General features: G+C 43.6%; 6 protein-coding genes across 6 annotated transcripts; 2 read left to right on the forward strand and 4 right to left on the reverse strand. All coding sequences in view use genetic code 12, as the record gives it.

The window, feature by feature from the left end:
* Positions 1-38: 38 nt before the first annotated feature.
* PGUG_01244 (ubiquitin-protein ligase) lies at positions 39-4,889 on the reverse strand (the record flags this gene model as incomplete). Its single annotated transcript, XM_001485523.1, has 1 exon — positions 39-4,889. The coding sequence occupies one exon, from the start codon at positions 4,887-4,889 to the stop codon at positions 39-41; it is 4,851 nt and encodes a 1,616-aa protein (XP_001485573.2).
* Positions 4,890-4,924: 35 nt separating this feature from the next.
* On the reverse strand, positions 4,925-5,614 carry PGUG_01245 (C-terminal helicase domain-containing protein; the record flags this gene model as incomplete). Its single annotated transcript, XM_001485524.1, has 1 exon — positions 4,925-5,614. The coding sequence occupies one exon, from the start codon at positions 5,612-5,614 to the stop codon at positions 4,925-4,927; it is 690 nt and encodes a 229-aa protein (XP_001485574.2).
* PGUG_01246 (uncharacterized protein) lies at positions 5,607-6,887 on the reverse strand (the record flags this gene model as incomplete). Its single annotated transcript, XM_001485525.1, has 1 exon — positions 5,607-6,887. The coding sequence occupies one exon, from the start codon at positions 6,885-6,887 to the stop codon at positions 5,607-5,609; it is 1,281 nt and encodes a 426-aa protein (XP_001485575.2).
* Positions 6,888-7,109: 222 nt separating this feature from the next.
* On the forward strand, positions 7,110-11,804 carry BNR1 (Bnr1p; the record flags this gene model as incomplete). The annotated part of the gene is made up of 1 exon (XM_001485526.1): positions 7,110-11,804. The coding sequence occupies one exon, from the start codon at positions 7,110-7,112 to the stop codon at positions 11,802-11,804; it is 4,695 nt and encodes a 1,564-aa protein (XP_001485576.2).
* A 384-nt stretch (positions 11,805-12,188) lies between these two features.
* On the forward strand, positions 12,189-15,164 carry MIS12 (Mis12p; the record flags this gene model as incomplete). Its single annotated transcript, XM_001485527.1, has 1 exon — positions 12,189-15,164. The coding sequence occupies one exon, from the start codon at positions 12,189-12,191 to the stop codon at positions 15,162-15,164; it is 2,976 nt and encodes a 991-aa protein (XP_001485577.2).
* A 61-nt stretch (positions 15,165-15,225) lies between these two features.
* PGUG_01249 (uncharacterized protein) lies at positions 15,226-15,891 on the reverse strand (the record flags this gene model as incomplete). Its single annotated transcript, XM_001485528.1, has 1 exon — positions 15,226-15,891. One exon carries the CDS (start codon positions 15,889-15,891, stop codon positions 15,226-15,228), a length of 666 nt encoding a protein of 221 aa, XP_001485578.2.
* Between the last annotated feature and the right edge of the window lie 97 nt (positions 15,892-15,988).

Raw genomic sequence — 15,988 nt, forward strand, 5'->3', positions numbered from 1 at the left:
GATTTTTGCAACTTTAACTATTCCACTTTTTATACACTTCATGTGGCCACTTGTCTACGAAAGTTGAATGCAGACCGACACAATGGACACGTACTGGCACCAGAACTCTTGAACCACTTGTAGAGACAAGCTGAATGGAATTTGTTCAGACATGTGGTGCACACCTTTGAGGGAAGCGAATGGTCCTGATGGAGAATGGAGTAGCAAATGGCACATTCTTCAAATCCTGAGAAATGAAGATCCACATTCTTGATAAATAGTTCAATAGCCTCGGTGATCGAGCCGTTCACAAGACTTATAATTCGTTGAGAAGCTAAGAGCCATGCTTTCCACTGATTTTCTTTTACTCCTAAACGCATGGGGCCATTGACTTGAACCAGAGACAAAGGATACGACTCAGGAACTTTGATGACCATCTCCATTGTTTGCTCATCAATGTTGAATACAGTTTTGATCTCGTTGGAAACTGCATTGACTTTAACAGTGGTATTCTCATCTTTCGATAATGAGTCTTTCGAGTTGATAACCAGTTGGAGGATTCTCTCTATGACGAGTGGAGAAACAAATTTAACTGAAAACCGCTCCACACTCTGCTTAAGCAGTCTGTCTCGAATTCCATTATACCAATTTTGAATATAAGACCCGATAAAAGTGAAACATAAGTAGTATAGGTGAAGTGCAAGAAACTCGATTTCTTCGCGAGCTGAATCTCCATGCCCGACAGCCACTTCATATTTGGGGAGCAAGTTTTTGCTGGAGTCTATTTTTTGCTTCTTAGTATCTCCCTCTGTCACTAGAATTCGAGAAATCTTTGAACTCGATACGTCAACTGTCAAAAATATGGAATCCAAAAGCTTCTCTACGAGGTTTGTTTCACGCAATTGAGAGACATAGTCATTTCTGATGGAGTAGGTGATATCCCTAAAGTGATCGAAAATCAAAAGCCAGCTCCATAAGTATCTGAAGGCATCCGAAGGCTCGGCATCGTCAAGAAGTGAAATCGGTTCACTAATAGTCACTGCATTAATCAAGTAGTCTGGGAGCTTCGCTTTCGAATTTTCATCGGTTTCGGTTCCAATTTTAGATCTCAGCAATTGGTATTCAACAACGAAGTCAGACTGGGACTTTATGATATAGTCCAGAAGCATCCGTGCAGCCAATCTCTGGAACATGAGAGAAGATGATTTGGTAAAAACCTGCTCAATTTGATCAACTCTATCGCCAATTGTCGCAGGCGTAATTTTTGAACGACTAAGCAATTGGAAGCATTGTTCATGACACAAGGTAGTTGGGACATTGGACACGACATCGTCATACTGCTGCACTTCTTGACTTAAGAACAAATCCAAGACGTCTTGTGTAAGAGATGATATGTCAAAATGTATCTCAGAAGTAGGAACATTCAACATCGCCTTGACCAATTTCAAGGTAAAGTATCTCAAGTGTAAAGCCAGAGGCTCTAAGGATGCTGAAGCCATATTATCAGAAATCAAACTGCAAGACAATTCATACAACTTATCAGGCACTGACGGTTCAATGGTAATTAAGCCAGTGAAGAACCTTGCAATTTGACAGCGAAGTGGAATGAAGGAATCATCATAAGCATTTTCAGACTCTAGCCAGTTTGAGATTTGACCAAGAATCATGTTGAGTCTGTGAAGCGGTACCACATTGCCAACCTCGTCACCATCAGCCTCGAGGAAATTGTTGGAAAGAGATAGCCACACAAGGCCACTACTAACAGCCTTGCTAGGGTCCTTGACTCCCAATATTTCTGACATGACGATATTTTTCACCCTATCAAATTTCTTTGACTGGTGAACAAACCTTTTAAAGCTCGAGAGTACAACTGCCGATTTATAAGGATTCTTGAGGACCTGATTAAACTTGATGTCAGCGGCAGAATCAACCACCGAAAGCGGTTGTGCGTTAATAATATTCTGAAGAATGATGCCGAGTGATCTGGCAGCATAGAACTTGAAGGTTAAATCTTGCTGATCGTCATCCAATATCGTTCCTAGCTGGCACAAGACTTCTTCTTTCGAGTCACCGGTATTAAAGTACTCTAAAAGCGAGTCATAGGTGAAATTGCAGATAGCCAATACTGCGCTTATTAGCGATTCCCTCACATCGACGTACTCCTCTGATCTTGATGAGTACGGTCCACCATTGCTAACAAGAAAGAAGTAGTCATGGACATACTCTGCGAGAAACAAGCCAATTTTCAAGACAGAAGTCTTCTTGTTTCTGATGAGTACAGATACAAATTTTGAGTACAATAGTAAAGCAGAGTCAAGCTCAAAAACGTTGTTTTTAGTGTCAGCGCCAAGGAAAAGAAGAGCATTGTGTTGCAATTGGTTTCCCATAGACAAGTTGGCGATGCTGATGTTTTTCGCTGCTTTTTTGAATCTGGACTCGATTGTGCTGATCACCGAGTCAAGAAAGGTACCGGAGCCATAGTTCGTTATTATACCAGCGAGAACTTCGTAGTTGGAATTCTGGGTCTCATCGCATATTACCGAGTGCAAAGTCGTTTGACAAAGACCATTCAATTCTGAAGCAATTGCAACTTTCAAAAATGTACTGGAGTCAACTTCACTGGCAGTTCTCCATGCATACAGTAGCACACGAGTCAAGTTCTTCGTGTTGGTTTCATCGACTTTGATAGACTTGATCGTTGTCTCGATATGACCATTTTGCGTACTTTGTTTGATAAAAGCCAGTGAAGTTTCGTCGTTGAAGTCAGCATTCTTCAACAGAGATTCCAAGATGCTCTTGTCGTTCATGGTTCCATGCACAGCAGACCGTTCCTCATGCGATAGGTCGTTTCGTTTCGTGAGTTCCACCACATATTGGTAGATATCGGGGAAGTTGGAGAGATCGATCGACAGTTTTTGAACCTTTGATAAGACAGCGGTGGACTTGGACTCATCTACCATGGAGATTTTCACGAAACAATCGTTGATAGCCTCGAAAGTCTTCAAACCTTTGAATAATGGGGCATTCGAAGAGGAAATGTAGAGAAGGAGATCAAGCGGCACATCCAAAAAATCAGGCTCCACAAATGACGGAATGGTCTGAACAAAATCAGTAAGTTTATCTTTCAAAGCTCCATTCGCAACAAGCAGTGCTTCTTTCACAGCAGAAACAAAAGTTTCAAATGCATATCGATCGTCGCAGCCGTCATTGTCAATCGCATTCATAAGGTCTTGCAAGAACGATGCCAAGCTATCTTCACCTATGATATCAGCTTTCACAGCATTGGAGAGCAAAGTTGTATAGGAGGGCACGAAATCTTTTAATTTGTACTTTTGGTCAATAAAATCGAGTTTTCCGTCGGTACTTCCTGAAGTGATCGCTTTCAATGTATTTGACCCGACATTGACCAATTCTTTGCTTAAAGTCTCCCTGATGCTAGTAGGGACTTTTGAGAAGATACCCTCAAGACTGGCTTGACGCAATAAAACAGCAAATGAAATGAGAGTGGATTCTGCTAAATTGTCTTGAACCTCAGAAGAGCACAACCCCAAAACTTTCCAAATGCAATCAACACAGCTGCGCTTGTAGCTCTCCGGAATGGACTGCAATTGTGGAAGTAATATCTGGAGTAACACTAACTTTGCGTCTTTAATACTTTCAAGATCAAGCAATCTCACGTCGCTGTCTTTTGATAATTCCACTTTGGTATATGCTTCAAAAAAATGAGACAAAACTGTGTAGTAGATAGGATCCAGCCTACAACTTCCCACTCGCAAGTAGTCGGTGAGTCTCGACATTGACTTGCTGCCTCCAAGTTCCCAGAAATTTTTCTTAATTTTCAATGAGGAATTCGAAGGAAATCTTGTTAATGTTACAATAGTATCCCAAAATTGTAGAATGAACGATGAATACATGATAGACGATTTGGGAGAAAGTTTGATATGCTTGATGAACTTTTTGCTGGTTAGCTTGTAAAGGGATTTAATATCTGGTATAACAGTCATGAATGTGCTGGATGCAGAAAATGTAACCTTCAATAATGAAAGCAACGACTTGAACAACTGTAGGTTCATTGTTTTCTTATCCAAAGAGGAGCCGAGGTAGTCCCAAAGTCTTTCCAGATTCAACAGCTTAGCCACTGCTTCCGAACTGGTGTCTCCAAGTTCGACTGCTACTTCTGACTTTTCAATGAGAGAGATGATCTTTATCAACATTGAAACTGCAGCGCCAAGCACTCGTTCATATTTGGCTTGCGAGTCCTCTTCCTTTGTGTACCTTGAGTCCGAAAGGCTCTCTGGTAGCTCCTGGCATATAACAGTGTGGATGAATTTGAGAATAGAGTCTTTGAAGATACCCCATATTTTGACATTGACCCTGTCACTGTCATTTTGAAAGCTTTCCAAAAGCCCCTTGTAAACTGCATTGGCGACACCTTTATCGGGATCATATATTCCCAAGAGCCATACTGGAAGACATGTTTTCAAGTATTTGGCAAACGACTTGCCTCCGATGTTCTTGAGTATACTAGCTTGAATTGAGTGAGCCAACATCCTAACGTTGCGAGAGTTATCTATGGCCAACTTTGGATACATTTGGAGCCAAGATACTATTAAATTTTCATCCTTGACCAACTCTTCATCGATGATATTTGAAAAATCATTGAGTGACTTTTCCTTTGTAATCGAGTCTTTTTTCATGAGCGACTTGAATATGACCACCAAGTTCGAGTTTTCAAGACTACTAACATCCGGAAGCCCAGAAAAGTAGTTTAGAGATACGGGGAATCCATTGTAGCCTAAATCGTCTCCACTTGAATCAGCAAACATGATTGTCAAATCTGAAAATTTCGCAAAATGAATCATAGTACGGGTGCACCGATGCAGAATACGGCTGCAAATTACTAAACTCATATGCCAATGACTATATTAATATGTCCACAAGAGACCTAATGCTGTACTTGTTCTAACCCTTTATAAAACCGTTTGACTTCTTGTGATGTTGTAATCCTATGAGGATCAAAATTTAAGATCTCCAAATGCTCCTTGTTGATGGCTCTTGATAATGCAACATAGACCTGTCCCTTCTCAAAAACTTTTCTCAAGTCAATTCTTAGACGGTCAATGGTTTGCCCTTGGGCTTTGTGGATAGACATTGCCCAGGACAACAATAATGGTAATTGCGTCCTCACAATTTGGTTGCTGGGGCTCAGTGCGTTAGGCACAATGTCAATAATGAACTCTTCCTTTGGAATCAATTTGACTATTTCATTTCTGTCTCCAAGCTTGAACTTTACTATTGGGAGGAGATCGTTCTCAAACTCTTTGCCTGCTAAATTGAGCAAGCTCTCAAACATGGACTTTCGGTCGTAGGGAATCAGGTTGTAGAGCTGCATCTCATCAGGTCCCCATTGAACTTCGGGACGTCCGACACGAGAGCTGAGAAGCCGTAATTCAGCGACTATTTGCGGCTCCAGTACATCTAGCCTGTCATAGCGATATCCATTTTCCGTCGCTTCCCATAACTTGGGTGTAGAAAAACACACGACGTTTCCAATGGAACCATTGACTAGGTCCTGGACATTTTTGATAAACATGACTTGGGCGCCTTCCTTAAGCTGAAGTACTTTTTCACACATGAGGATTTTCAAGCATTTTTACTTTATTCGGATCGTTGGTGCTATCTTGTGCAGTGAATGTGATGGAGCGAGTTTGAAGCTGAGAAAGGCGAACATTGTTGGCCCTTTTTACCTCCTCGCGGGTTGGGTAAAGCTCAGTGGGCTCTAAGCCGTCGGTATAGGTAACTTTTCGACCCAATTTATAGAAATTGGCAATTGTATCCTGGTCCAATTCGCCATGCCTCAATGCATTTAACATATCGATCAACTGATTATCGCCCTTCTGACGAAACACATTGGTCAATAGAATGGTCTTTTTGATGACTTGAGACCAGCACTTTGCTTGGAAACAGTAAAAGGGAGCAGACTGACTCACAGGAGGTAGCTGGAAAAAATCACCAGTACAAACCAACTGAATTCCCCCAAAAGGAGCGCGGTTATTGCGGAGTATGCCGGCCACATCATTCAACTTTGAGAAAAGATTACCGTCCACCATTGAGATTTCATCAATAATGAGCACCTTAAGACTCTTCCATCTGTTCAATACGTTGGCGTTCTTGCGCACCTTGTTAGCTATTTGTTCAGCCAGACCCTGGCCCAAACCTATGCCGAGGTACCGGTGGAGAGTTTGGCCACCGATATTACAAGCGGCGAGACCAGTCGATGCAGTGATAGCGACACGGCGATTGCCAAATTTGTAATATAGTTGGTTTTTGAGTTCATGCAAGACAATGGATTTTCCTGTTCCGGCACTGCCAGTGTAGAAAACGTTTAGTCCTTGATTTACCACACAATCGATGACGTATTTCTGCTCGTTACTGAGAGTATATTGCGAGGCGAACCCTATTAATGAAGATTGTGATTGTTGCAGTCCTTGCGGTACCACGGAAGAAAGTGTTCTCTTGAGCTTCAAGTTGCCAAAAAGAGCGTCCGGGGCTGGTCTTTTCACAGAATTTGAGTCCTGAGAGAACAGTTTGGGACGTTTCAGTGGACTGCTGTTGAGATCAGGGCCATTATTGAGTACGTTGTCATCAGTCAAATCCACAAGTATGGTATTGGATATCTTGGAGTTCTTGAAATTGTTGATTTCCGGTGAACCAAACGAAGTTTCAGAGCTTGGAAGCTCGTCAAAGGCTCCTTGAGACAGGGTTTTTGTGATGACAGACGAAATATTTTTACGTCCCAATGGAGATACTGTGGTTTTTGAAACTGCTATAGGTTTCTTGGGTTGCAGAGCCCCGAAAAAGCTTGAAATTGGCTTCTGTTTCAAGTCCCTCTTGCTGCTGATGGACATTGTGTGTTGATACTGATCGCAGCCAAAAAGAAAAACAACGCGGTTTCGCTGCGCGCCTAAGGACTGTCTGCAGGTATTGATCTTAGGGCTGCGAATAAGAACGTGATTTGTGTTTGTATACTGCCATCAAATACTGATACTTGGGTAGTTTCTGGGACACCCGGTGCCCTTATAATCTTCAGAATAAATATATCAGTTTGTTAGACTATATCCATCACCTTAATGGAACGACTAGTCCACGATAAGCTGAAAAGCGATGCTTTTCGAAGAAAATCTTCCATGAAAATACACCATTCGGCATCATTAAAGGACTTGAGTGCAATTGCAAGCAACGAGGATGAACCCAGAGACTCATATAACCCCCCTGCTCGCGCAAAGACATTTTCGTCAGCCAAAAAGTCAAATAATCGTCATGACAAACCAGACTCAGCAACCCATTTTCCTTCCCTAGATCCTAAACCAAGACTAATTTCTGGAACAAAACGACCAGACGAACCGCCGTCTAAACATGAAAAAGTTAATACTGCTTCTTTGGGACTTCGGTTGGCGGGTTACGCATTGTCAACTGATGATCTTTCCAATCGACCTTTACACTATGCCTCATCTACTTCGTCTTTACCGCTACCCTCAACACGAAGGTACGAGGAGTTAGAGGCCTTGTCCAAGATAGAGAATAGCAAAAAGTTGCAAGAAAAAGACTCGTTTCCACCGGCAATTACTCGATCTTCAACTCAGTCTTTTCGTTCATTTTCTACTGTTGCTAGTTACAGAAAGAAAATGCCCTCGCCCGAGGTTGTTGACAATCTCTTTGAACGCCTTCTTTCGACCAGGGTATTCACCTCTAAAGCTCTCAGGTCGCTCCGTATGGAACTGCCGTCCCGCAAGTGGGAGCTTCTTCTCAGTGAGAACGACTCCAATTCAGATTTCGACTTGACTCTGATGGTAAGAACTATTGATGAAACTAATTTAGCATCTTCCACACATTCTGACCCTTCGTCGAGAACACAGCGCGCTGGCCGCCAACATTCATCCATGAAAGTTCTTTCGGAACTCAAGATCGATACGAATACAAAACTGTCCCAAAAATTCGAACAAGAGACCCCCACGCCATACATAGTAACGAGATTAGCCGGGCTATCTCCCGCGGCATACGTGAGCCAGATCTTAGCAGATGAGCTTTCTGTTTCTGAGTACAAATCTTTGAGAAGAAAGATAGCCAACAGCTCTTTCATTGAGTCTGAAGTCGCTAAGAATTCATGGAAAAAGGCATTTTGCGATGAGAATGGAGACAAGGCGTTGGCTGGTGCTCTCGAAAAATTGAATTGGAAAAGCATAAAAGCGAATCATGAGCTAGATAAGGAGTACCTCATTGTTCTGTGCCTCAAGCTTATATTGAATGACATCAACTACAATAGCCTCGCAAAGTTGGACAAAAAGCTGACAAGGTCGATATGTCATTCGATGATATCTCCAAGAGTTGAAACCAGACAGCAAGCAACAGACATTTTTGCCCACTTGTGTTATTTTCATCCTGAAATGTCTCCTGATTTGATAGACTGTATCGGTAAATTACTGAGCAACCCATCAGGTTCACGGTTTGAAAGATGGATATCCACGTTTGAAGCCACATTAAGCTCACAGAAATTCAGTCGAAATGAGTACAGAACAGGCACCCGCTCTTACGCATCGAGTACGCTCTTGCTCATCAATTTGCTTGTAGACTCTACGAAATCTTCAAAGGGCAGGTTTGTTATACGAAGAGAACTAGGTCTTGCTGGCTTGGAGCTGCTCTTTACAAAGTTGAGGGTTGTCGATGACCCCCACATTAATGAACAGATCGAGATCTATGAAATAGCGGCTTGCGATGACCACGACAAATTGAGCAGAAAAAAGAAGACCCTTGCTACTCCCGAATTTTCGAACGACCTGGAAAACCCCTTTCTGGGAGTCTTGGAATCACTTACGAAACTTCAACAATCACCACAGATTCTGCAGAAAGCATTAGAGAAAACAGCTAAAGTACTTGAATTGGTGATCAAGCATGCCATGGAACCAGATCAAAGAATTTCGTCGGTGGAGAGACTAATAGACCGACTAATGACAGATGACATTGCTCAAAGAGCTATGGTGGAAAACCAATCGCTTCGCAAAGAACTTTCAATGCGAGCTTCTGATCCAAGAAGCAACCTTTCCGGCAACGAGCCTCCCAAACATACTCCTCAGTTAAGTCTGGAAAGCAGCTTGTTTGCTCATTTTCAAGATCCTAATTATAATAATGCCAAGTCAGGAACAGATGATGTTCGATTTACCACTTTGAAAGATGGTCCTTCGGAATCATTCAGGCCGGCAAGACCACCCACTCCTCCACTTTTTGGTGCAGCCGCTCCACCTCCAAATGTTCATCTTCTGAAACTAGATTTGAACCACCAAGCTGGAGCGAAAATCCAGCTTCCACCTCCTTCTGGGGGCTTCATATCGTCAAACCAGGCTTCAATAGAAGCACAAACGTCACACCATTCCACCTCCTTTGAAGCAAAGAGTAGCAACAAGAATAATCGACCAAAGGCCCTTTCATCAAGAGCCCCCCCTCCTCCTCCATTACCCGGCATGTTTAACTCGGTTGCAATTGATACTTCAACTACAGCCATTCCTCCAGCTCCACCATTGCCGGACATGTTTGGAAGTACCAATGGCCAAAACACGGTCCCTTCAATTCCTCCACCACCTCCATTACCTTCGATGCTCAAGAACGAAAAAGGAAACGAGCCTGTTTCTTCCAAAGCTCCACCTCCACCACCACCGTTACCACCATTATTAATAGGAAATGGAGCACAACCTCCACCACCTCCACCTCCACCTCCACCACCACCGTTTCTCTTGGGCTCTCAAGACACTTCCCTCACTCAGGATTCCATTCCTCCACCACCGCCTTTACCTCCTATATTGAATGGGGAAAACAACTCAGTTTTGTCGTCAATGACTTCTTCCCCCGTTGCAGCGTTGCCTAATATCTCAGCTACCCTCAACCTGGAGAGCAGCTCCATAACTCAGACCCCGACTAAGAACTCTGGCTCCTTAGGTACAAGTGGAAGTATCCCCGCCACTGATACAAATTTGCTAGGAATTCGACCCAAGAACAAGGTCAAGCAGATGCACTGGGAGAAGATCAATGATATTCAGAAGACCTTTTGGACCGAAGTCGATAGTAACTTTTCGAATGAGCTACTTGGAAGCGGAATATTGAGTGAAGTGGAACGTATTTTTGCCGCAAAAACCTCTACTATAAAGCTAAAAAAAGACACAGGATCTAGCAAGCAAGCTTCTCGAAAAGTCTCATTTCTTCCTCGAGACCTAGCCCAGCAATTTGGTATCAACTTGCACATGTTTGCTAATCTACCAGTGGATGAACTTGTGCTCAAAATTCTTCGATGTGAAAGCGAGATATTGGAAAATGTGAGTGTGTTGGAATTCTTCAACAGCGATCAACTCACCGAGATGGGTGATACAATGGCCAGAAACTTAGCTCCATACTCCACTGGTTTCGACAAACTCTCTGGTAAAGAACCTAAGGAGTCTCCTGACGATCTTGACAGACCCGACAGACTCTACTTGGAACTTTGGTATAATCTTCGTTCTTACTGGAAGTCAAGGTCCCGAGTACTACTTCTTCTGCAAACTTATGCGAAAGATTATCATGATCTCGAACACAAATTACGAAGAGTCGATGTTGCTAATGAGGCAGTAGAAGCGTCTGAGAATTTGAGAAACGTGTTAACCTTGATTCGATCTATGGGAAACTTCATGAACGATCTGTCCAAGCAGGCGCTAGGAATAAAGATTGACACATTACACCGCCTCAAGTTTATGAAAGACGACGCTAACTCTATGACATTTTTGCACTACATTGAAAAGGTGATCAGGAATACGTTTCCCTCCTTTGGAGCATTTGTGGACGAGCTTCGAGATCTCACCCAAGCCCATAATATATCAGTGGAGCAGCTTGAAAAAGATTGTCTTGACTTTGAAAAGAATGTTTCAAACTGCTTCAGTTCGATTGAAAAAGGTAATCTCAGTGATCCAGGAAAATTCCACCCAGAGGACAAGGTACTTGAGGCTGTCAGAGAAAGCATTCGAAGGGCGCAGACCAAGAGCGGGCTCTTGATCCAGCATATGAAGAAAACCGTACAGAAGTACGAATGTTTAATGGAGTATTTTGGCGAGGATCCCAAAGACTCGCTAAGTAAAGCAGGATTTTTCGACAAGTTTCAGTCCTTTGTTGTTGAGTTCACCAGGGTCCATACGGAGAATATTCAGAAGGAAGAGGATCAGAGAGCTTATGAAGCGCGGAAGAAGCTTTTGGAGGATCCCAAACTAAAGAAGAACAACTCTCAGCAAGTCGAAGTCAAAGACCAGAGTCTGGCGAAAACCATAGAAACCACCAAATCAGGTTCCAAAGAAAGTGAGTTGAAGCACGACACAGATACAAAAGATGACCAGGAGGAGGATGACGACGATATAGAAGGCGAGGAGTATTCCTCTGTTGACGAAATTGGTGATGAAGTCATTGAGTCACTTTTGGAAAAGCTTCGCAATGCCAGTTCGACTTCTTCAGAAAGCTACAATAAAAAAAGAAGAAGCAAGGCTCTCTCATTTTACCTGACAGCTTCCGTGGATGAGTTTTACGAGAATACGGCAGCTAATGGAAGTGAAGTGGATTTACGTTTAGAGTATGAAAGTGTCAATTCTCTCAAGAAGAGAATGACAAGCAGACGCCAAGGTGCCAGTACAACTGACTTGAATCTGTCCACTCCAGCTCCTGCCGATATGGTGATGGCAAGGGCACAAAGCATGTTGAGCCAATTGCGGAACAACGAGCCAGCGGAAACGGAAGTTAGACAACAGGACCTCCACCAGTAATTCACAGGGTCTCTTTCAGGCCCGAGTCAACCTGACCATGGCCGAGTCAGAATCAACCTTATCAGAGTTCCATGCATGTTGCAAGCCGGTTTTGCAGCCGTGAGCAAATGAGTTGTTTTTCCAGGCTTTTTGCATAGTTTGGAGTGCTACATTACTACCTAAAGTCACCTACTGTCCATCATCATGCCATAGCTTTAGCCCATCCAATGACTCATCGAAATCCAGCTAAAACTCGATGGCGCCTGCATACAGCCCACGACCGTGAAAAATTGCTGCAACTGGGTCCGAGTCCGAAACTAATTTGGGTATCTATTGCTAGTGGAACGTTAAAAACGACACCTTGGCTTTAGTTGAGCATAATTTCAGTTCTGTAAGGTACTGGAAATGTTGAAATTTACCCGTCAAAGTGCTCCTTTGAGGGTTTTACGTGCGAGGAACCTCACCTCATCGCTCAGATATTTCTCGTCTTCTTCAATTGTCAACGATGCAGTGGTAGTATCAGGAACAAAACTCGCCAAGAGCATCAGACAGAAGATTGGGGAGCGTGTTGTTCAGTACAATGCCAAAATTTTCCCCGAGGACGCTGCTTCGAACAAACTTCGTTTCAGACCAAGTTTGACCATCATACAGGTCGGACACCGTCCCGATTCCTCAGCATACGTTCGTTCCAAGTTGAAGGCAGCAAGTTCTGCAAACATTGATTCCAACTTGATTCACTTGGAAGCGGATATTTCTGAAGATGCCTTGCTTGATGTCATAGACGGTTTGAATAAAGATCCCAATGTCAATGGTCTTTTGATCCAGCTTCCATTGCCCAAACACTTGAATGAGACTCTCATCACCAACTCTGTTGCCACAGAAAAGGATGTCGATGGGTTTGATCGTTACAATGTTGGTGAATTGTCGAAGAAGGGAGGTAATCCCATCTTTAAACCATGCACTCCAAGTGGTATAATTGAGCTCATCAAAGAGACTGGTATCAGCCTTAGAGGAAAGAATGCCGTTGTCATTGGAAGATCAGATATCGTTGGTACCCCCGTCGCTGCTATGTTGAGAAATGAGGATTGTACAGTCACAGTTTGTCATCGTTACACTAAAGACTTGCCCGGCGTAGTAGGTCAAGCCGACATTATTGTTGCCGCAGTTGGTATTGCCGAGTACGTGAAAGCAGACTGGATCAAGGAAAATGCCGTGGTTATCGATGTCGGCATCAACTACAAGGATGATCCCACCGCTAAAAATGGAAAGAAACTTGTTGGTGATGTTGACTACAACGAAGTAGCAAAGAAGGCAGGATATGTAACTCCAGTTCCCGGTGGTGTTGGTCCCATGACAGTTGCAATGTTGTGTTCGAATGTATACGATGCTGCTGTATTGCAATCACAAAAGGCTCATGAACATCGTTTTAAACCGCTTCCTTTACAATTGAAGACACCAGTTCCCTCCGATATTGAAATATCGAGATCCCAGAAACCCAAAAAGGTAACCACTATTGCAACAGAATTGGGTCTCTTGGAGAAAGAATTGGAACCATACGGCCATTATAAGGCCAAGGTCGATGCTCGGTTGGTGCTTGATAGATTGAGCTCTCAAGCTGAAGGCTCCAACTTTGAGAACGGTAGCTACATCTTGGTCGCTGGTATTACACCCACTCCTCTTGGAGAGGGAAAGAGTACCACTACTATGGGATTGACTCAGGCGCTTGGTGCTCATTTGGGTTACAATTCGATCGCCAATGTGAGACAACCTAGTATGGGACCTACTTTTGGTGTTAAAGGTGGTGCTGCTGGTGGTGGATACTCGCAAGTAATTCCCATGGATGAGTTTAACATGCACTTGACAGGTGATATCCACGCAATTTCTGCAGCTCAAAATCTTTTGTGTGCCGCTGTGGACACTCGTATGTTCCATGAGAGCACTTCCAAGACCTCCAAGGGTTTTTTCAAAAGACTTGTGCCTGTGAAGAAAGGTGTGCGTCAATTCACCGTTTCCAATTTGGCTCGTTTGGAAAAGTTAAACATTAACAAAACGAACCCCGACGAGTTGACCGATGAGGAGATCGAGCGTTTTGCCATACTCAACATCGATCCCGATTCCATCACCATTAAGAGAGTGGTCGATTGTAACGACCGTTTCGTTCGTGAGATCACCATTGGTGAGGGAAAGAACGAGGCCTCCAAATACCCTCCACGTAAGACCGGTATGGATATCACTGTTGCTTCCGAATTGATGGCCATCTTGGCTCTTTCTACCTCACTCAAAGACTTGAGACAAAGAGTAGGTCGTGTTGTGGTCGGTACCCAAAAGGAAACCGGTGAAGCAATCACGGCTGAAGATATCGGATGTGCCGGTGCTATTACTGCGTTGTTGAAGGACGCCGTGAAACCTAACTTGATGCAGACCATTGAGGGAACCCCTGTATTCGTCCATGCTGGTCCGTTCGCTAACATCTCGATTGGTGCTTCGTCGGTGATTGCAGACAAACTTGCGCTCAAATTGACCTCACCTTCCAACCCCATCAATGCCGGAAGAAAAGGATTTGTCGTTACCGAAGCAGGATTCGACTTTACAATGGGTGGAGAAAGATTCTTCAACATCAAGTGCAGAAGCAGTGGATTGAAACCCGACGCCGTGGTTCTTGTTGCTACTTCAAGGGCATTGAAATTGCATGGAGGAGCTCCAGATGTCAAACCTGGCCAGGCTCTTCCCGTCGAATACACCACTGAAAACATCGACTACTTGCGCAAAGGATGCTCCAACTTGGCCAAACAAATCGCTAATGTTAAGCAGTACGATGTTCCTGTCGTCGTTGCTATCAACCAGTTTGAGACCGATACCGCTGCTGAAATTCAAGCAATCCAGGACGAGGCTTTGAAGGCAGGCGCCGACTTTGCTGTTCCCACAGACCACTGGGCTCAAGGTGGACTTGGTGCTTTGAATTTGGCATCTGCTGTGGTTGAAGCATCTTCCCGCTCAGCTAAAAAAGACACAACTTTCTTGTACGATGTCAACAGTTCCGTCGAGGAAAAGCTTTCTACCATTGCACAGAAAATGTACGGAGCCTCTGGCATTGAATTGTCCCCATTGGCCAGAAAACAGATTGACACATACATACAGCAAGGGTACGATAAGCTTCCAATTTGCATTGCTAAGACCCAATACTCTTTATCCCACGATCCCCTGCTCAAAGGTGTGCCTACGGGTTTCGTGGTGCCCATCAGAGAAGTCAGATGCTCTGCTGGTGCCGGCTACTTGTACGCTTTAGCTGCCGAGATAATGACGATTCCTGGGTTGCCCACCCACGCTGGATTTATGAACGTGGAGGTAGACGAGGACGGAGATATCGAGGGATTGTTCTGAGTTGCTACAGTCATATCTAGATTTGTTAGAGCAAAAACATAATCATTTCATCATAGTTATACTAGTCGAAGGCAGACTCAATTGGTGTGTCTCCATTGACGAAATTGTAGGACTTGCCATAAGTTTTGCTGTCTTCAAGCACTGTAACTATGGCCTGAGCAACGTCAGCACGAGTAACTGAGCCCGAGTCGTCTTTGTTGGTGACAATCTTGACTTTTCCAGTTGCTGGATCATCAGCCAATAAGCCTGGTTTCAAGATTGTGAAATCCAACTTGTCAGAAAACTCTAATTGCAAAATTCTGTCAGCATAATGCTTGGCAATACAGTAGTTGCGAATTGGACTACTGTCGACTTTGTCTCTGTCCTCAACATGAATTGCACTAATAAGCACAAGTCTTCTCACTTGAGCTTGAACCAGCGCCTCGAATGTCTTGACTACTCCATCAAGATCAACCTGAAGCAAGTTTTTTCCAGCAGATCCAACCGTCAACACCACAGCACTATGTCCTTTTATAATTCCAGCCAATTCCTTGACCGTAGTATTGTCAAGGGTCAATTGCTGTGTAGAAATTTCAGGTCCATTACTAAGACTTTTCACGGTCTGAGCCTGTTCGTTGTTTCTTACAATTGCGGTAGTAGCATACTTTGACAGTGGCTTTCCCAACAATTTGATCAAGTTCTGACCAACTTTTCCATGGGCACCAAACACAATTACTTTTCCCGTCATTAATCAGCAAGTATTCGGAGTGCACCACTTACCCCGGACTTTTGTAGTCTTCCTGCATGGAAGCGAGGACTACACAAAACTAATTGGCAATGCTTTT

Source organism: Meyerozyma guilliermondii, genomic scaffold (assembly GCF_000149425.1).
Source record: "Meyerozyma guilliermondii ATCC 6260 scaffold_2 genomic scaffold, whole genome shotgun sequence".
NCBI classification, from domain to species: domain Eukaryota; kingdom Fungi; phylum Ascomycota; class Pichiomycetes; order Serinales; family Debaryomycetaceae; genus Meyerozyma; species Meyerozyma guilliermondii.